Consider the following 19,947-nt stretch of genomic DNA (forward strand, 5'->3'; position numbering starts at 1 on the left):
TGACAGACATCAACAACACAACATTTATTTACTAGTTAGTGTAATCCACATTTTCATATATGTCCTGATCCCCTTCTCGTGCGCCCGCCTGACCTGCAGCCAGCTGCAACGACAGACGAAGAGTGGCTTCAGTCATTTCGCTATTTGTGAACTTAGTGGGGGGTGGTTACCCTACCTGCACATTGACATAAATGGGTTCCTCCATAACCTTCCTGTCTGGATGATTTTTATTGTTTTGTTTGTTGCCATTTTCTTTGCTAGAAAATGGAAGAGAAAGACATTTAAACCAAACATTTTTTTTTAGTCAAATTAGTCAAACATTTTTTTGGTTTTAAGGAAAATCAGCAAAAATATAAATGAGCTAATATCGGCAGTCAAAATTGGCCAGGCAATTACGCAATTACTCAAGAGTGCCTGCCCACCCACAAGTATAAAATCAAAGCTTAGATAAACTCCGCAATCATTAAGACGCACCCATCACACACAGGTGTGAAACCCCTGCTATCATTCGTGTCTTAGACAAAAGGTAAACACACACTGACTTTTGTTGGGTGCACAGATTAGCGTTAGCTAACACTATTAGCTTCTGATAAATGGCACAAACTTAATTTCGCGGTGAAATTGTTGACGTGGTAGCGGTGGAGGCTTATTTGTGTTTGGTGATGTCATCATTTATGCACATTTACTCTTTCCTAGTAACTGTTTTAAGAAATTGTACTTTTGAGTGTAGTTTTAATGCAACACGTATTTTATTTCATTTTCTTTACTTGTAATTGAGTATTTTTCCAATAAGAACTAGATGTAAATAATTGCTCCTTAACATAACTTGCTAATAAAGTTATACATACCTTGTGGCTTGGTGTGGTGATGCTCTGCTAAAGTTTGCATAATATCCAGAGCCCTCCCTCAAAAAGGATTGTTTCCTGGGAAAAACAATATGGCATGATATGGCTAGATAGATAGATAGATAGATAGATAGATAGATAGATAGATAGATAGATAGATAGATAGATAGATAGATAGATAGATAGATAGATAGATAGATAGATAGATAGATATGGCACACTAATGAGCTAGCTAGATAAAAGCTAGCTATCTTGATGGATGGATAGATAGATAGATAGATAGATAGATAGATAGATAGATAGATAGATAGATAGATAGATAGATAGATAGATAGATAGATAGATAGATAGATAGATAGATAGATAGATAGATATGGCACACTAATGAGCTAGCTAGATAAAAGCTAGATAGATAGATAGATAGATAGATAGATAGATAGATAGATAGATAGATAGATAGATAGATAGATAGATAGATAGATATGGCACACTAATGAGCTAGCTAGATAAAAGCTAGCTATCTTGATGGATGGATAGATAGATAGATAGATAGATAGATAGATAGATAGATAGATAGATAGATAGATAGATAGATAGATAGATAGATAGATATGGCACACTAATGAGCTAGCTAGATAAAAGCTAGATAGATAGATAGATAGATAGATAGATAGATAGATAGATAGATAGATAGATAGATAGATAGATAGATAGATAGATAGATAGATAGATAGATAGATAGATAGATAGATAGATAGATAGAACTCACTTTGCATGCTTTTTCCACATGACAAATCCAGCAGCAAGGATCACAACTGCTGCAAGTGGTACAAAGATGGCAATGTAGATGGTTTGTAACGAATTTCTGTTCATGATATCTGTTGACAAATCGAAAATTCACAACATGGTCAACAACGAAGCGCTATTGGATTTCAAACGAGGCGTAAACATACGTTGTGGTTGGATAGGAATGGATGGAGTTGGGAAAACCATTTCTGGGAAAAAAAAAAAAAAAGTGACACATAACATAATGATGATTTGATTGCAGCATCGATAGTCGACATCAAAGTCTGTTACCTGGATTAAAAGTGGCTGGTGCAACATTTAAACCTACAAGAGAAATTATTGTGATATGTCCTCAATAACATAACCGCCATTGGAAACGACAATAGTTTGGCGTGATGCTCACCTGGCTGAGATATCGTAACATTTTGCTGAAAAAAACTAAAGTTGTTGTTCTTGCCGATAATCCTGAAGTAAATAACCAGTTGGCTGTCCATGAGTTCATGAATCTTGAGGGTGCAGCTCCTGTTGTTGCTTCCTCGCATCATGGAGGTCTTTCCTTGGTACCTCTTCACCACAAATGAGTCGTTGGGGTGAAAAATGAACGCGTTGCCATCTCTGTCGTAAGTATTAAATTTGCTTTTCTGGGGCAGCTTCCAGTAGAGCTCAGGATTTTCTGTGTGGTGCTCTGGCGGGTAGCTGAACGTACATTGAATGGTCAAACTTTCGCCTCTCACTGCAGTGATGTTTCGTTTGACTTTCAAACCCCATGTTTCACCTGGACATAGAAAAAAAAGTGAACAAATTCACTTTTCGACACCACCAAAAATAAACCATGACGCTTACCCACCTTTTGAATGAACGGGCAGGATCAGAATGACGGCAAGCTTAAACAGAAGATGCAGATGATCCATTGCAGACTTCCCAATCTTGTTTACTTTGGACAGGACTGCCCACTACGTGTGTCCACTTTTACACCAGCGCCATCAGAAGACAACAACGCAGCTCGTTTAACTGCGCTTTAATGAGCGAGCGGAGAGGTCACCGCTCGTCAATCCTGGCGGTGATGTGAAATTCTTGGGTGTGTTTCCTGTTTCTTTGCAGTAGTGAATAAAAAAAAAGGAAGTTGGAACAGTGCAGTGAAGGTTCACTTTCTTTTTAGGTTTTACTAAAATAGATAACAACATTGAATCCTTTTGAAGCAGCGAGTTTTCTTTGTATTAATATGAAAATATACTTTTGTAGCCCCTTCCTTGATAAGGAAGCAAATATGGTGAGTTTTCAAAATGGACACCGAATGCCTCATTATAAGAATGTCAAACAGATGAGGGGTGAAAAAAATGAAATATGGTGGATTCAGTCATCATTGTTCTTCCTTATTTGTAAGGAATGACGTAATGGAGTATATTTTAAAGTTTGCTTACACACAACTTTTTGTCAGAGTTTTTAGGATTAAACAGGGCAAGGAACCCTTTTCAGTTGCTCAACAAAGAAATATAAAATGTTTACTAAAAAACACGTAACAAATTAAGAACACATTTAAAAGAAATAGAGGACATTTCTGCATAAAGTAAAAATTATTACCATTTTTTTAGATTATTTAGCTGATGAATAACATTTGTAGTTTAACAAGCACAACTTCTGGGTCTATATGTGAGTAAACGTGTGTAGGCAGGAAATACTTATTGTGTACTGTAACTCCTCCCACTTAACACGAGTCAGCCAATCAAATATCTTGTTTAAAATCAGCTTTGCAGTGAGGTGAGTCGGTGTGCATGAGTCAGTTAAGCGGTGGGCGAGAAATCCCAAGTGGAAAGTTCACCGTTAAATAGAAAACATGGTCCTTTAACTTGGGCGGCACGGTAGTTGAGTGGTTAGCACGTCCGCTTCCCAGTTCTGAGGTCTCGGGTTCGAGTCCAGGCTGGGACCTTCCTGGGTGGAGTTTGCATGTTCTCCCCGTGCCCGCGTGGGTCTTCTCCGGGTACTCCTCCCACATTCCAAAGACATGCATGGCAGGTTAATTGGGCGCTTCGAATTGTCCCTAGGTGTGGGTGTGGATGGTTGTTCGTCTCTGTGTGCCCTGCGATTGGTTGGCAACCAGTCCAGGGTGTCCCCTGCCTACTGCCCAGAGCCAGCTGAGATAGGCGCCAGCAGCCCCTGCGACCCTTGTGAGGAATAAGCAGTCAAGAAGATGGATGGATGGTACTTTAACTTCAGGTCAATAAACTATTGAAAAAGGGGAGTTTAGTTGTTGATATTTGTTCGTATTTAACAATGTACAACCCCCCAAAATCTCCTGCCCATTTGCTTCATTTTGATGTTCTAGACTTCCACTTGAAGAAATTGACCTGAATTTGAACTTTTTATTTTATTTTATTTTTTACTTTAAATCAAAGCGCGAAAGAAGAAGATCCATTTGAGTGTTGATTTTAAATCATTTATAGCCACAAAGAAGAAGCCGTTTGAGCAGCTTTAGGTTCGCTCTTTTTCCGAATCAAAGACACTTTAATGGTGGCAGGTGTGTGCTGATTTGATTCCAAATTAGCATAGCTAGCTATCTAGCTATCTAGCTATCTAGCTAGCTTGATAGATAGATAGATAGATAGATAGATAGATAGATAGATAGATAGATAGATAGATAGATAGATAGATAGATAGATAGATAGATAGATAGATAGATAGATAGACGGACGGACGGACGGACGGATGGACGGACGGATGGGGCTTTGTCTGCTGTTTGGTTAATACACCACTAGATGGGGGTCGATATTGACAAATCCAAAGTGAACTTTGAGTCGACTCTCCAGCTGGAAAGTGGAGTGTCAGTGTAACCCAAAATTCAGTCTCATGACGCGTGCGTAAGAGAAATGCAAATCTGCACGAGAAAATCCGCAAATCAAGGTCGGAGTAAGTCCGAAAGACTTGCCGTTTACGATGGAGGACAGATTGGGTTCCGGCGCGGTTGACACTGTGCGAAGACCACCCAGATGGAGCGTGTGACTTCAGCGGGGGAGGAGAGCAGCCAAGCCGGCCGCCAGGAGCCGCGGGTCCGCTCCCGGAGGAGGCTGGCAGGCGTCAGCTCGCCCGCGTTGGCCGCCGCACGGCTCACCTTGCCCGGGGTCATGGACGCCGAAGGGAGGGTGGACGAGTCTCGACTGAGAATGCACATTTTCCAAAACGGTATCTACTTGATTCTGTCATAACGAAAGAATATGATTGCCGCTGCCATATAGAAGCCATTGAAGTTTTGCAACGTTCTCAACACAAATTAAAGTTGCATCGTCAACCATGCCTTTAAGTCTGTAGCGGTTAAGCAATTGATTTCAAATTGATTTCATATTCCCATAAAATTTATTATTTAATATTTAAAATAGTGATTAAAAATAATAATAATAATAATAATAATAATAATACTAATAGTAATAATAATAATAATAACGGACGATTTTGTAACGTTATGTTAATATATGTATTCCAGCTATTTATTTCATTATTCCATTTTTTTATTTTTTTTTATTTTTTACATAACCAGGATCTATAATTTAATCACCAATGATACATATTTTCTATACTACAAGGGGGGGGGAAAAACTGGACACAAAGTTGGTCTATAAAAAACATCAAATAGGCCTATAGGTATTTCATCTGTTAATTCTATATTGCTAAATTGATGGATGGTTTTTAATATGCCTGCAGCACCCAGATATAATTAAAACGATAAAAGTAGTTATCATATACATTTTTATATTATCTGAAAAAAATAAACATCGAAGTGACCTAAAAACATAAATAATATACACTGTAGATTTAACATTATATGTTAATTTCCTTTTGCTATAAGCATATTGTGGTCCTGAATCATAATTAAAACAATAGTAATACATACTTATATTGAAAAAAATCACATCTCCTCAAAAAGTGAAATAAAACAACTTAGCTTGGTCTAAAAATATAAATAATAAAATAGGTATTATTCACACGATTAAATCCAAAATATACATTTATATACGTACGTATACTAAATATATTAGAATGAAGGAGACGTCATTAATATTTGTCAACTAAGAGTTTGTGAAGCCCTTTGAGACTCTTGTGATTAATGGGTATATAAATAAACTCGACTTGAGTAGAATGGATCACCAAAAGTGAATATTACTATATTCGGCAAATCAGAACGTTTGATAGTGTGCATTGTACAAGAACATTAAAATGCTATTTAGAAATCTCACATAAGCCTTGTGGCTACCTTAACAAAGAGTTGCTTATAGTCACATGCACAAAGGTTGAAGTGCTTGTTCCTAGAGGCAGTCAAGTGATGCTTTGCCCACATTATCTCATGGGTCAGACATGGAAGTGCACAAACAGCCCTCAAGCAAGAGTTGCTATGAAAGTAATATGGTATTTAAAAAGAAGGAAAGGCTTCAAGGGGGGGGGGGGGGATCACATGAGCTGGAAAATGGTTCAGTGAAGTGTGTGAAGCTAAGAACTAAAGCTGCAGTTGGATTAATGTTTAGGAGCTGGCTTTGTGATGTGAATACTCCTTATGGCATGAGGAAAATGTTTCAGGAACATTATTCAGGGAAATATATGTTTTCCTGGATGTTGGACCATTAAACAATGAACATTGATGTAAGAATTCGGGGAAAAGATTAAAGAAACAGCAGTGGAAAATATTGTTTAGCACAGCGTCTCAAATCCTCTGGAAGCAGAACAAAGTTCACTACATTTGTCCTTACGGTCCACTTCATTGATTGCCTCACGTGACCTGCTTTGATGATGATTGCTAAAAAAAAAAAAAATATTTAAATTGTTATTTTCTGAGATTTTTCCATTTCATTTGAGTGGAAATTATTCAAAAGGAATTCGTAAAAATATGGCAGCTGTAGAATTCTGAGTTTGGACCATTGTCATGCTTGACGTCAATCATGTCATTAGGTTCAGTGAGCATTTGCAGTTTATTTTATGAGCTTATTATTATTAGACATGGCATAGCCTATCAATTAAAAAAAAAAAAAAAAAACTACTCAAAGGTTGAGGAACGAACCCACAATCACAATCAAAACGAACCCTCAAATTGGTAGGCAGCCACTCTACCACCTGAGCTGTGCCACTTCTGCTGTGTGTTTTTAATATTGATGGCGTCATGCGGAATCCTCATACCGCCAAGAGACTCGTGTTTTTCTTTTTTTTAATCTCATTTTAGACTCACCAGCAATGCAGTAGAGTGGCAAACACCAAGAGTGGCATGGCTCAGGTGGTAGAGTGGCTGTATCCCAAGGTGAAGGTCTTGAGTTCGTTCAACTTCAATTTAAAAAATAAAATAAAATAAAATAAAATAAAATAAAATAAAATAAAATAAAATAAAATAAAATAAAATAAAATAAAATAAAAATAAAAAATCGGAAAATGTACTTAAAGCTCTTTTTTATTTTTATTTTTTTTACTTAGAATTTTTTATTTTATTTTTTTAAAGTAAATATGATAGGCGCCAGCACCCCCCGCGACCCTTGTGAGGAATAAGCGGTCAAGAAAATGGATGGATGGAAGTAAATATGACTTTTTTTTTTTTTTTTTGGCATTATGAAGCCAAACGGCAGCAGCGAGGAGAACGCTCAACTTCCCTTCGTCAGGGTGACAGATTCTGTGCCTGGTCCTGCTGAATCCAATTGAACTAAAAACATGAGATTAACATGTATTTTGGGGCATTACGTTTCTAAGTAAAGCACAGAAAATTGTAGTTTTATGTTTCCAATTTAAGCCTTTAAATGACAATCTTTCGCTGAAATTTTGCAACCCGATCCACCATTAACAATCTGGATAATTTCACTCCGTTTCTAGGTGGCGTATCTCCCACTGAGCGCGGCCTAGCGTGGCGCTTCCTGTTCGGGATGTACCCGTGCGGCTCGACAGCTTTGGAGCGTCCCCTGCTTCAGGAGCAGCTGGCTGTACGTTACCAGGTTATGAGAGCAAAGTGGCAGAACTTCCTCCCGTCAGCTGTGCGGATGCACCTCAACGGCACCGATGGTAAACACCCACAACGTTCTCTTTCACAGCGGAGGAAGCCGTGATCGTGATTGTCTAACGTTTCTGCTCGGCAGCTGAGCTGGTAGCTGCAGTTGGCTATTTTAACCAGAGGCAGGCGCTGGTCCAGCAACAGGCTGACAACTTGAGTGACGAGGTCCGAGACAGGGTGACGTTTTTGGAGCTGCAAGCACAGGTTTGTTTTATGAGCACTTTTTATTTTGTTTTTTTTGTTAAAATATAACCCAACAGGATCTGTTTCAAAACACGATACTAGCTTGCTGCAAAAAGCTCTGCTTACCACAATCGGTCCAGAAAATAAGAACAAAAAGCTCAATTTCAAAAAATGTGATACATCAATCAAATATTTTCCGCTTGTTTTCAGATACTGTTTGAGCGTGTTTCGTTCAACCAGGAAGAGCTGCAGGAAGCCATCCGAATTATTAACAAAGATGTCCCGAGAACCAACAGAGACCTGAGCTACTACCAGTACGGATCTTCAAAATTTCTTATTTTCATTTGGGAGCTATTTTAATGGGAATTTTACAATTTCGCATTGATATATTGGGAATTGTGGATTAAGATGGAAGAAGAATTGTAGATATTTTTAAGAGGAGGCTCAAGACCAACCTTTTTAGTTTGGCTTTTCAGAGATCTATTTTATTCTTTTAAAGTATTCATTTTACTTCTTTTAGTTTTTAGCTCCTTTTAGCGTATTGTCCTTTAGCTTTGCTTTTTGCCTTTTATTTAGTAAATTCTGCACTGGGAGGGGTGGCTGGCTTTCTCATTTGGGGGTTCCTGGAGGCTCCTTCGGCCCAGGGGACTCGGGGGGGGGGGGGGTCAGGCAATGGTCAATATGGGCCAAGGGTCTCTGGGATGGCACTGTGGCTGTGTGCTGGCATCCCTCTCAGAGTGGATGAGCTCCCCTTGGGTGCTTTTCCTCACGTGGTTTCTCTGTGCCCCACCATGTCTTTTGACATAGTTCTCAGGTTGTATGTGGATGTGGGCATGATGTTGGGGGAAGTGGGTGGGTTTGTTTTTATATTGTACTGTGGATGTTTTAATTACACAGCAATTTGAGTTGCATTATTATGTATCAAAATTGCTATATAGATAACGTTTGATTTGATTACCTCATTATTGACATTTTTCCATTCACCCGCTAATTCAACAGGTAGACCTCTTTTTAAAATTTTAATGGGTGTTTTCAGAGGTGAAGGTTCAGGGAATCTGTTGGTGCTAAGAGACATCCTCATCACCTATGCTGCTTTCCATCCAGGTAAACAAGAAAGGAAGAACTTCATGTTTTTTTGTTTTGTTTTTTTTAGTACAGGCTTGACTCAAACTGCAATTTTTCTTGTGTCACGAATGCAGAAGTGAGCTACGCCCAAGGGATGAACGACCTGTGCAGCCGATTCCTGGAGGTCATGGACTGCGAGGTTGACAGTTTCTGGAGCTTTTCATGTTACATGGAAAAATTCGCCAAGGATTTCCGAGAAGATGGCCTGCACAGAAAAATAGGTGGGGTTGACTGTGAGTTGTTATGTTAGTTCCATGTTGTGAACGAGAAATCAATGAGTTTGATTGAATATCTTTTAGAGTTGGAGGCGGCCCTGTTAAAGGAATTGGACCCTCAACTTCATGTCCACTTGGTCACAGACAGCATGGAGAGTTTTACCTTCTGTCACAGGTAACTTTTAAAGGCAGAATACTATTTTCATTTGTCTATGTCGACCTAAGAAATTGCAGATGCCAATCAAATGGATTCAGATAATGGATCTTCTGGATAGACTGATGTTTTGTTTTTGGTGGGTAGTTTTAGTTTTGACCAAGACCAAGCCTTCTGACAATAGTAGCACATTTTACGACAGAATTCCTCAATAAACCAAAGATTTTGCCTTGTATCCTGAAGCAAAGAAACCCCAAAACATAACCAAACTTCCTTCATGTTTCACAATGAAATTTTGCATGTGTAAACATTGATCTGATTAAAAAAAAAAAAAAAAACTTTTTTTTTTTTTTTTTTAATCTTGAAATCTCACTATACTAATAATAACAACCAGGAGACTACATATTCTCAGTTGAAGTATTTACTGGATGCCAATATCGAGTACACAGCTGTGGAGCTTTCTCTGCTGAATGCGGAAGAAGGTCTAAGCCATTCAAAATGGTCTCTTATACTGTCTTGGCGGCTCAGCCTCGCCCATATGAAAATGTGTGACCTGATGGTCTCAACTGGTTACAACTGGATAAGTGCGCCAAAGGGCAGATCGATAGGAAAATACCAAGCCAGGACAGGTCACAGCTACACAACGGCGTAGCTCAAGTCACCTATATAATTATTATTGCTCCCAATAACGTGTAAATATGTTTTTATTTTTATGTTCTAAGTGTCCCAAAGACGTATTTATACGTTTTGGTTTGTTTTTTTATATACTAGAGCATACATAAGGCTTTGATACACCCTCTCAACTGCAAAGAATGGTTGCAGAAATGGTAGTTATTACATAAACGGCCAGCAGGTGGCAGCAGAGCAAAGGATATCAACCAGGGCCATGTAGAAAAAAGCTCAATTACTTGCAATTTTAAATAGATTTGTGAAAACTGATGAAACTTAGTTCTCTTCTAATGCTAATTGCTGCAAACCGGAAACAGATAGAAACATACTTTTTTTTTCCTGATGAAAAAAGAGACTTTAATCTTTCCTTTGATAGGTTCCATGCTTTTATAGCAATAGAACACAATATTCTGTGGGCCTTGCAAAATCAGTCAAAATCCAGTAAAACAGTCGGGAGCGAACGGGATTGCGAAATGTGAAAATGGCTGGGAGTGAGTGAGTTAAGAGGCCTAATGTAACACTCCAATCGTGCCTCGTGTGTGAGGACATTTTGTCAAATTTCTGTTCATTAGTATAGTCATTTCAACCAACATTTCTTTCCGTGTGTGTGCGTCAGATGGCTGCTGCTCGGCTTCCAGAGAGAATTTGAACACAGTGATGCTTTACGTTTGTTCGAGATCCTGAGCTGTGACCACCTGGAGCTCATTTCCCAGCAAGTAGACCGAGCCCGTTATCAGGAACGGCTGGCCCAAAAATATTGTACAGGTGAGACCTTTGGCCCTATTTTAATAGATGGTATACTTTAAATCATTGTGGATCCTGAGTTTGGTATCTCCGCTGTGCGTGTTTGCCAATTTGGCCGACCCGTCTCTGCCAAACTGGGTGGGCCGGTGCAACAGAAGGAATGTCAGGGAGGTTCGCCTGAGTGACAATTCAGTGCAGACATTTCTATCATCAGTACAGGGTAGCCAGAGCTGTCAACAAGTTCATATTTAATGGCGCAGGTGTGCGACTAAGACACTGCATTTAAAGGGAATAAAATGAACCACCTGGATGGGTCATGATTGAAGTTGGCTGTGACCACTCCCACAGCGACGCAGCACTCCCTTTCACAATCCGGCCCGCGCTTTGCTGTGAAAATTACCACCGGGTCTAAGCTGACCCCGCACAAAGAACATCAGTTACAAAAATAGAGCTCCTTGAGTCGAAGTTGGAACAGAAATAGGAACTGCTGATCTGAAAAAAAAATCAATATGAACACTTATATTTTACCCACATTTTTGCCATGTCTGCAGACGACGAGTGTGAGTCAGAACTGCAGGCCGTCAACACAGACTTCACGTTTGAGCTGTTCATCTGCGCAGCCATACTTTTGGACCACAGAGACACTCTGCTGCAATGTCAAGATGAAGTCCAGCTGATCCAGTTCACAAGCAGGTTTGTGTTACACTCACTGGCCACAACATTAGGTACAGACAGACACTGCATTCAAAATTAGCCACGTTTTGATTGATACTATCAAGAGAGATATTGTTTGAACAATGATTTTGTCGTGGTGTATAACTCGACAGCATCATACTTAGAGGTGTGTGTAATATTTTGTAGGCGGTATGAACAGCAGATAATCTTTGCACTGTGTAACCTTTGTCCTTTCTGCAGCCTTCAGGGAACACTGGACTTGAACAGCACACTGAAGAAAGCAGAGCATCATTTCTTCAACTACTGCAAAAGTTGTGCTTGGGACTCCATGAACTGCCGCTGTAGAGCACACAAAAGCAAAGAAGACTTTCTATACCAGCTCCGCAGTTTATTTGTTTTAAGATAAGAGAGACTTTTTTGTTTTAGGCCGTATTAGATGTTTAGAATACGGGACCAAGCATGTTTAACTCATTTGCTCCCAATAACGTATAAATACGTTTTTGTTTTGTTTTTTAATGTTCTAAGTGTCCCAAAGACGTATTTATACGTTTTTTTGTTTGTTTTTTATGCTCGAGCATACAGAAGGCTTTGATGTAGCACCTCAACTGCAAAGAACGGTTGCAGAAATGGTAGTTATTACACAAACGGCCAGCAGGTGGCAGCAGAGCAAAGGAGATCAACCAGGGCCATCTAGAAAAAAAGCTCAGTTACAATTTTAAATAGATTTGTGAAAACTGATGAAACTTAGCTCTCTTCTAATGCTAATTGCTGCAAAACGGTAACAGAAAGAAACATACTTTTTTTTTCCTGATGAAAGAAGAGACTTTAATCTTTCTTTTGATAGGTTACATGCTTTTATAGCAAAAGAACACAATATTCTGTGGGCCTTGCAAAATCAGTCAAAATCCAGTAAAACAGCCGGGAGCGAACGGGACTGCTTCTGTGAAAATGGCTGGGAGTGAATGAGTTAAAGGCACGTTTGTTTGTTTTTTCCTTAATAGTCCTGAGGTAAAATGTTCTATAAGTTTTACTGACGAGAGTTTGTTATGAATGAAATACAGTATTTATTGAATGAAAGTGGTCTTGGACCAACTGTGGATCACTTTTGACTTCACACCTCAACATTGGCCTTGTTAAGGCTTGTTACAAAGGGCTAATGCAATATTTAGCTACTGGGAGGTGACACACAGCAGGTGGTGTTACTAACATACTCGGGTTATATTTAAAATGACTTATGTAACAAGGGTTGATGTCCACGTTTTAGACACTGACAGAAAATGGGGAGTGAGGGAAAGAAAAAGGTTTGCCTCAAAGAACAAATATGAACACATTGTTTATACCATGTCCAAATCTTGAATTATATTTGATTTATATAAGGCGAACTGGTATCGTTGATCTTCAAAACTATTTCCACCATTAAACCAAATAATTTTGTTTTCTTTAACCTTTTTAAGAGTAAGAGGGGAAATATAAATAAATTAAAATAACGTAGTTGCATTTTTTGTAAAATGATTTAACACCATAAAATTAACACAAATTCTTAGAGCATTTTCACATTTGTGGTGTCAATCACATCAAAAAGATAAAGTACACACTAGGGATGTAACGATACCCAAATATCTCATATGATATCACGATATGAAGGTCGAGATACGACAATTATCACGATATTGTGGGGAGGTTGCTGAGACAAAAAATGTTACAATATTGGGGGAAAAAATGAGCTCATACTAAAAAACACACATTGTGCTTTTGTACATTACAGCAATGAAAAATATTGTAAAAACATTATATATAAAAATGTATAAATATAATATGTATACTGAGGCACTTACTTGCTAATGCAAGCACACATTGAGTTTCTACACATATTGACTCTGTTCACAAGCATATTACGTTCCCCTTTATCTGACTATTAGCTTGGATTTTAAACATAGAAGGGCCAAAACATGCCTTGTGAAAATTAACCGGCACTAAAAAACTAGCCACTAGAGGGTGCTAGAACTGCACACATAGAAATCAACCCGAGTTTTTTTTTTTTTTTTAAACAGATGTGCTGTTTTGATTGATTCTTAATTCATCTTTCGAAGCCATTATTTTTTTTTATTTTTTTTTGACAATTGCGTTCTAAATTTGTAGCAACAGTTTGGTGAAGGCCTTTTTTTCTGATCTACCAGGGCTGGGCCTCAGTGCACATAACAAGGGTCATGAGTTCAAACGCATTCGGAATGAACTAGAACAGATATTGTGAGACTTCAGAGAGAATCGTGAAGAAAGTCTTCCCAGAATAGAAGCTGACATCGCAGCAGAGTTGCCGTTTCACTTTCTGACACCGTTATGTCTAAAGGTCAGCTGTCCCAATAGTTTTGTCCACTTATTGGGCGACCAACAAGCTTATTTAGGCAAGTCAGAAGGTTCTAGAACTTTCTGTGTGGGGGTCACCTGACACCCAGCAGGGCTCCCCCTGCGCAGAACTCTATATACACTGGTTGAGCACATGCACTCGCCCTCTTAGTTTGCCTGCAGGACGCGGAAAGGAGCGCTGGAGAGGAAGTCAGGGGTCGCTAGCACAAAATAATCTGTTAAAGTTGAACAGCTGACTCAACAAGGTAACACTTGGCTTCACAGCTTGCCTCGCTTCATTGCTGCATTGAAAAGCTTAACTGCCACGTGTGAGAGCTTTTTTTTTTTTTTTTTTTTTTTTAAATCATCAGGCTTGCATGGATTATTGACTGCAGGCTGAAACAGAGTCGATAACAGGCAGTTTTTATATAGGACAATTGATTTATTCAGCTATCAGCTGGTTGCTATGTCGGAAAAGCTTTTATTTTATTTTTTTTAAGTGAAGAATAATATACAAATATGTTCGTAACAGAGTGTGTTTTGTGATGCACTTGGAAAGATGTGAATAGAAATGTAACCGAGCTGTGTCAGCAATTTCATTTTAGTGTTACACAACAGGCTAACAAGTGAACGTTCATCAACACCCTCCCCCCGATAGAAAACAAGTTCTCATGGGTACAAGCATTGCACTGGAATTACAAATAGAGGAAAAGAAAATATAGTTGTCAGATAATTGGGACAGCTTTCCTGTCTCTGTTTGCTGCTTTGAACATGCCCCCCCACAAATGAGAAAATATCTCGACATATATGAATAAATTCACCTTTAATGTGTGTGTGTGTGTGTGTGTGTGTGTATTTTATAGCCTTCATTTGAACAGAAGCTTTGTAAATTATTTTTGCCCTCAATAATGATTTCTGCTTTTTTTTCTTTTTTCTTTTTTTTTTTGACACACCATTCATTTCCATGTAGATATGATAGCGCTTATTATAGTAACAGCAAGGCATTTGGAGCCAGCTGTTGGAAAACACACGCACACACATATCACTGCTCTGGGCTCAGCGCTACTGTCACATGACAGTGTTATTATGTTCATGAGGAAGGAGTGGCAAGAAGTGCAGGGAGGGAAGTGAGAGGTAATGTGACAACCAGGCCTGTGGTTTTAAATCCCTGAATTTGGCATAGATGCAAGTCAAAATTGAGCATAATTATCTTTGTAAAAGCCACATTCATACATAGGCTATGTGCTGCATTTTATCGTTACATTTGTGTATTTCAATTTTTTTTTTTTTTTTTTTTTTTTTTTTTTTTTTTTTTTTTTTTTTATTAAGAGCTCAGAATTGTTCATTCGGTAGTCTTACCGATTCAACGTCTTATCATCATTGCTCTTTTTTTTTTTTTTTTTTTTTTTTTGTGTGTGTGCGTGCGTTTGCGTGTGTGCGTTTGCGTGCGCGTGCGTGCGTGCGTGCGTGTGCGTGCAAATACGTATAAATTTATACTCATTAATTCACCTAAAGCCTTATAAATATCCCATTACCCTTCGCCTTAACCAGGTACTTCAGAATCTTGCCAGAGTCGTGAAGTTTAAATGGTCAGGAGACCAGAGAAAAGGTCAGAAAAAAATAAAGAGAAAAGAAAGATAAATCAAAGTGAAATCCAGCACCGACCAAACACTTCCTGCCTTCCCCATGATTACAAAATCAAAGTCTTACGCCAACCCCGGAAGCCTCTAAATTCCAGCAAATTTTTTCAATTTTTATTTTGATGCTTAATTTTAATTCATTGTAGGTGCACCTAACCAATTTTCTCATTATATAGAAAATGCCTTAATAATATGCTGTTAAAAATTAAGTGGGAAAGGAAAATGCTTTTCAAAATTAACAAAAAAAAACTAATAATTTACATTTTATTAAAAAAAAACAAAATCCATGCACCATTCTTTGCTTTATTCAGGATGTCTAAAGGACCAGCAGTAGGCATTGATCTTGGCACCACATATTCCTGTGTGGGCATCTTCCAGCATGGCAAAGTGGAGATTATTGCCAATGACCAAGGAAACAGGACCACACCCAGCTATGTGGCCTTTACAGACACCGAGAGACTGATCGGAGATGCGGCCAAGAACCAAGTGGCCATGAACCCATCTAACACGGTGTTTGGTAAATACAATGCAGTGATACAGATTTATCATTCTCCAATGACAGTTGAGTAGGAGTGATTGACGCCTTGTTTTCGTCTGTCTGCAGATGCCAAACGTTTGATCGGCCGTAGGTTTGACGACTCTGTGGTCCAGGCAGACATGAAGCACTGGCCCTTCAAGGTTGTGAATGACTCAACTAAACCCAAAGTGGAGGTTGAGTACAAGGGCGAGATCAAGACTTTCTACCCCGAGGAGATTTCCTCAATGGTTCTCACCAAGATGAAGGAGATCTCCGAAGCCTATCTTGGCAAGGTAGAAACACGTTTGGCTAAAGAGAGCTGCATATAATACCAATGAATGTTCGCAAAACAAATCTTTCCATCTTCTAGTCTGTGACAAATGCAGTCATCACCGTTCCAGCCTACTTCAACGACTCGCAGCGGCAAGCCACCAAAGACGCTGGAGCCATTTCGGGGCTTAATGTGCTGCGCATCATCAATGAACCCACTGCAGCAGCCATTGCATACGGCTTGGACAAAAAGGTAATCATAAGCCACCACAAGCCATTCATCCAATCATTTTCTATAATGTTCAGCCTTTTCAGGGTCATGGGTAAGCCGTAGCCTATCACAGATCACCAGTCATGTTACAGAGACACTTGCTCCCAGTTTGGACCCTTCAATAAATGGGCCATTCAATGTCAAATCATGCAGTGGGTTTAACCAAACAGATTTTGATTGGAATGAAATTTGGTGTGCTTATTGATGGTGATTGCACAACACAAAATCTCAAATTTTAGGTCAATCGGTGCAGGATTTTGGGAGCTACGGCCCGCCAAACTGGCATTTTCGGGGAAAAAGGGATGAACCCTTATAACTCAGGAACTATTGGGTTAATTGTTCATTGCATATTCATTGAAAGTGTAAGGGTATGGATATGTTGACTCCTTATTGCTGCTAAACAAAACATTTTACAACTCTATCTTGTTTTACAAAACGTGAGAATAACATTTCATGAAAAACTTTAATGTCAAATGATCTAAAAAGTCAACTTCAAGGTCAACTAAAACAAAAGGTTACTAAAATTTGAACCAATCTTCAAAATGAGTGCAGACCTAGAATCCTTGTTGGATTTGCTTTCCAACAATATCTGTTTTGTGCCGATTGACCCAGTAGTTCCTGAGGCAAAAGGGTTCAAAGGAAGGCGGCCACTGTCAAAATTTGATGGGGCATAGCTCCCAAATCCGTGCTCCGATTGACCTAAAATTGGAGATTTAGTGTTGCGTTATTACTATCAACAAGTACACCAAGTTTCATTACAATCAAAATCGGAGTAGAGACAAGAAGAAATCCACAGAGATCAGAACATACAGTGCAGTCAATTTCGATGGTCAGTTTTGTTTTCATAACAGGTCGGAAGTGAGCGCAATGTCCTTATCTTTGACCTTGGAGGAGGCACTTTCGATGTATCCATTCTGACCATTGAGGACGGCATCTTCGAGGTCAAGGCGACTGCGGGTGACACTCACTTGGGTGGTGAAGACTTTGACAACAGAATGGTGAATCACTTCATTGGCGAGTTCAAGCGCAAGTTCAAAAAGGAAATCAACACCAACAAACGAGCCGTGCGTCGCCTGCGCACCGCCTGCGAGCGTGCCAAGCGCACCCTCTCCAGCAGCACCCAGGCCAGCATCGAGATCGACTCGCTCTACGAAGGAACCGACTTCTACACTTCCATCACCAGAGCCCGTTTTGAGGAACTCAACGCCGACCTGTTCCGTGGAACCCTGGAGCCAGTGGAGAAGGCCCTCAGGGACGCAAAGATGGACAAGTCACAGATCCATGATATCGTCCTGGTGGGCGGCTCCACTCGTATCCCCAAGATCCAAAAGCTTCTGCAGGACTTCTTCAACGGCCGCGACCTCAATAAGAGCATCAACCCTGATGAGGCGGTGGCCTATGGAGCAGGTAAATACCTCTATTGCAGATACTTGATTTATTTTACTTTTTTAAAAATATACAACGTGTTAACCAGCTGTGCAGGCTGCCATCTTGGCTGGTGATAAGTCTGAGAACGTACAGGACCTGCTCCTGCTGGACGTCACCCCCCTGTCCCTGGGAATTGAGACCGCTGGAGGAGTAATGACTGTGCTTATCAAAAGGAACACCACCATTCCCACGAAGCAAACCCAGACTTTTACCACTTACTCTGACAACCAGCCCGGTGTGCTCATTCAGGTAACACCCATGGTCCCAATTTATTACTCCCAATTTACAATTTAACAGTAAGTATTTATTTCAGGTATTTGAAGGTGAGCGAGCCATGACCAAGGATAATAATATCCTGGGCAAGTTCGAGCTTACCGGTATTCCACCTGCTCCCAGGGGGGTCCCCCAGATTGAGGTGACCTTTGACATTGATGCCAACGGCATTCTCAATGTGTCCGCTGTTGACAAAAGCACCGGAAAAGAGAACAAGATCACTATCACCAATGACAAAGGTGCATTGATTCCTCCTTAGTCTGAGACCAACAAGTCCACCACATGAAAGTATAAGACTCAAACTTTGTTGCTACAGGGCGACTGAGCAAGGAGGACATCGAGAGGATGGTGCAGGAGGCCGAGCAGTTCAAGAATGAGGATGAGGCCCAGAGAGAAAAAGTCACAGCTAAGAACACGCTTGAGTCTCTGGCCTTTAACTTGAAGAACACCGTGGAAGACGAGAAGCTTAAGGACAAGATCAGCCCAGAGGACAAGAAGGCCATCACAGACAAGTGCAACGAGGTCATTTCCTGGTTGGACAGGAACCAGGTAAAGATGAATCAGTCCTAGGATAGCACTGAGCATTTTCCTAAGGATGTCTCAATGCGCCTTCTTACCTTACAAAAAAGTAGAGGTGGGCATTCAATCAGTACTGATTGACACCCGTTTCTCCGGTGAATGACAAAAATAAAGAGACGGTCTAAGCACTAACGGAGGCGGGTTTTTGCCCATCAGTGTAATCACTACTAACTAGGTTAGTAGGTTATCTCAGTCCGTCACTGACGGATGACCATTTGGTTGAAGAACGGCAAATTGACGGACAGTCCATCAGTACTGACGAGTGACCTGCCAAATTTTTTCCCCACCTCTGCAAACAAGCAATTCAATGTTTGTTCTCATTACTTTTTTTTGTTTGTTTGTTTAACTTCTGTTGTTTAGACGGCAGAGAAAGACGAGTATGAGCACCAGCAGAAGGAACTCGAGAAAGTATGCAACCCCATAATGTCCAAGCTTTACCAAGGGGGCATGCCAGGAGGAATGCCTGGTGGGATGCCAGGGGGCATGCCTGGTGGTTTCCCTGGGGGAGCTGAAGGAGGCTCCTCTGGCCCAACTATTGAGGAGGTTGACTAAACTCTGCTTTCGTAGTGCCTAAATCTGTCATCCTGACATTACTGTCTTAAGGCTTTTCTCACAATGGTCATCAATAAAAATAAAAACTGTCAAATGCAAATAATGCTATCTCCAAATTGTGTACTTTTTTCCTTTACATGCTTGACATTGAAGAGCAGCAAAGTATCAAATACATATTCAAAGCTAAGTTCAGTTAAAGAGACAGTATGGAATAAGTGACCACTAGATGTTGCTATATCATAGAATGCATCTGAAATGCATGCATTTCTTAGCACGTAGACTACGGTAGCTCGGAAAGACCACACTTCGGCACCCTACCAACAATTCTTATTTTGCGTTAGCGAACGAGCATCTCGGCGAGCGACAGCGACTCGGTAGCCGGTGTGAAGCCCAGCGAGCGACGCCGAAAGACCAAGCAAGCCGGATTTAGCCAGAGCGGCTAACAAGAGGGGCTAGCGGGAGTTAGTCGGAGCCATAGGCTGGAGTGGCTAACGCACAGCTAGCGGGAGAAGCTAGTTAAAGCTAGTTTGATTAACCCAAAGATGACACAACACAAGTAAACTAATATTTCCTGTACTAAAATACAATCAATAAAGATTGAGATGGCAATGTCTGTGCTTTTCTTTTCTTAAACTGTTGTGTTGAAAAGCTTCACACACAGAAAATGT

General features: G+C 40.0%; 3 protein-coding genes across 4 annotated transcripts; 2 read left to right on the forward strand and 1 right to left on the reverse strand.

Moving 5' to 3' along the window:
* Nucleotides 1-9: 9 nt before the first annotated feature.
* LOC144022549 (uncharacterized) lies at nucleotides 10-4,768 on the reverse strand. Of its 2 annotated transcripts, none has more exons than XM_077527440.1 (9): nucleotides 4,555-4,768; nucleotides 2,479-2,718; nucleotides 2,035-2,406; nucleotides 1,923-1,955; nucleotides 1,799-1,840; nucleotides 1,615-1,723; nucleotides 849-923; nucleotides 176-257; nucleotides 10-103 (listed from the first exon to the last, which is right to left on the reverse strand). In XM_077527440.1, the coding sequence occupies exons 2-9, from the start codon at nucleotides 2,540-2,542 to the stop codon at nucleotides 32-34; spliced, it is 849 nt and encodes a 282-aa protein (XP_077383566.1). In that variant the 5' UTR covers nucleotides 2,543-2,718; nucleotides 4,555-4,768; the 3' UTR covers nucleotides 10-31. The 2 variants fall into 2 exon arrangements, with proteins under 2 accessions (XP_077383566.1, XP_077383565.1); XM_077527439.1 differs by having other exon boundaries at nucleotides 2,479-2,724.
* Nucleotides 4,449-13,767, forward strand: LOC144022548 (TBC1 domain family member 15). Its single transcript, XM_077527438.1, has 10 exons — nucleotides 4,449-4,808; nucleotides 7,467-7,652; nucleotides 7,727-7,845; nucleotides 8,035-8,138; nucleotides 8,861-8,928; nucleotides 9,024-9,170; nucleotides 9,249-9,339; nucleotides 10,604-10,752; nucleotides 11,283-11,424; nucleotides 11,647-13,767. Exons 1-10 carry the CDS (start codon nucleotides 4,616-4,618, stop codon nucleotides 11,810-11,812), a joined length of 1,365 nt encoding a protein of 454 aa, XP_077383564.1. The 5' UTR covers nucleotides 4,449-4,615; the 3' UTR covers nucleotides 11,813-13,767.
* Nucleotides 13,768-13,878: 111 nt separating this feature from the next.
* On the forward strand, nucleotides 13,879-19,387 carry hsc70 (heat shock cognate 70). The gene is made up of 9 exons (XM_077527437.1): nucleotides 13,879-14,015; nucleotides 15,701-15,906; nucleotides 15,994-16,199; nucleotides 16,277-16,429; nucleotides 17,299-17,854; nucleotides 17,922-18,124; nucleotides 18,189-18,387; nucleotides 18,465-18,697; nucleotides 19,088-19,387. The coding sequence occupies exons 2-9, from the start codon at nucleotides 15,702-15,704 to the stop codon at nucleotides 19,277-19,279; spliced, it is 1,947 nt and encodes a 648-aa protein (XP_077383563.1). The 5' UTR covers nucleotides 13,879-14,015; nucleotide 15,701; the 3' UTR covers nucleotides 19,280-19,387.
* The last annotated feature ends 560 nt before the right edge of the window (nucleotides 19,388-19,947 follow it).

The sequence above is a fragment of the Festucalex cinctus genome, chromosome 7 (assembly GCF_051991245.1).
Source record: "Festucalex cinctus isolate MCC-2025b chromosome 7, RoL_Fcin_1.0, whole genome shotgun sequence".
NCBI lineage: Eukaryota > Metazoa > Chordata > Actinopteri > Syngnathiformes > Syngnathidae > Festucalex > Festucalex cinctus.

Coding starts and splice junctions, on each gene's coding strand:
- LOC144022549 (XM_077527440.1), bottom strand. CDS start 2,542: ATGGATCATCTGCATCTTCTGTTTAAGCTTGCCGTCATTCTGATCCTG. Junction 2,407..2,478: donor CCTGCCCGTTCATTCAAAAG/GTGGGTAAGCGT, acceptor TTCTATGTCCAG/GTGAAACATGGGGTTTGAAA. Junction 1,956..2,034: donor TGTTACGATATCTCAGCCAG/GTGAGCATCACG, acceptor TTTCTCTTGTAG/GTTTAAATGTTGCACCAGCC.
- LOC144022548 (XM_077527438.1), top strand. CDS start 4,616: ATGGAGCGTGTGACTTCAGCGGGGGAGGAGAGCAGCCAAGCCGGCCGC. Junction 8,139..8,860: donor AGAGACCTGAGCTACTACCA/GTACGGATCTTC, acceptor GGGTGTTTTCAG/AGGTGAAGGTTCAGGGAATC. Junction 9,171..9,248: donor TGGCCTGCACAGAAAAATAG/GTGGGGTTGACT, acceptor AATATCTTTTAG/AGTTGGAGGCGGCCCTGTTA.
- hsc70 (XM_077527437.1), top strand. CDS start 15,702: ATGTCTAAAGGACCAGCAGTAGGCATTGATCTTGGCACCACATATTCC. Junction 18,125..18,188: donor AGCCCGGTGTGCTCATTCAG/GTAACACCCATG, acceptor TATTTATTTCAG/GTATTTGAAGGTGAGCGAGC. Junction 18,698..19,087: donor CCTGGTTGGACAGGAACCAG/GTAAAGATGAAT, acceptor TCTGTTGTTTAG/ACGGCAGAGAAAGACGAGTA.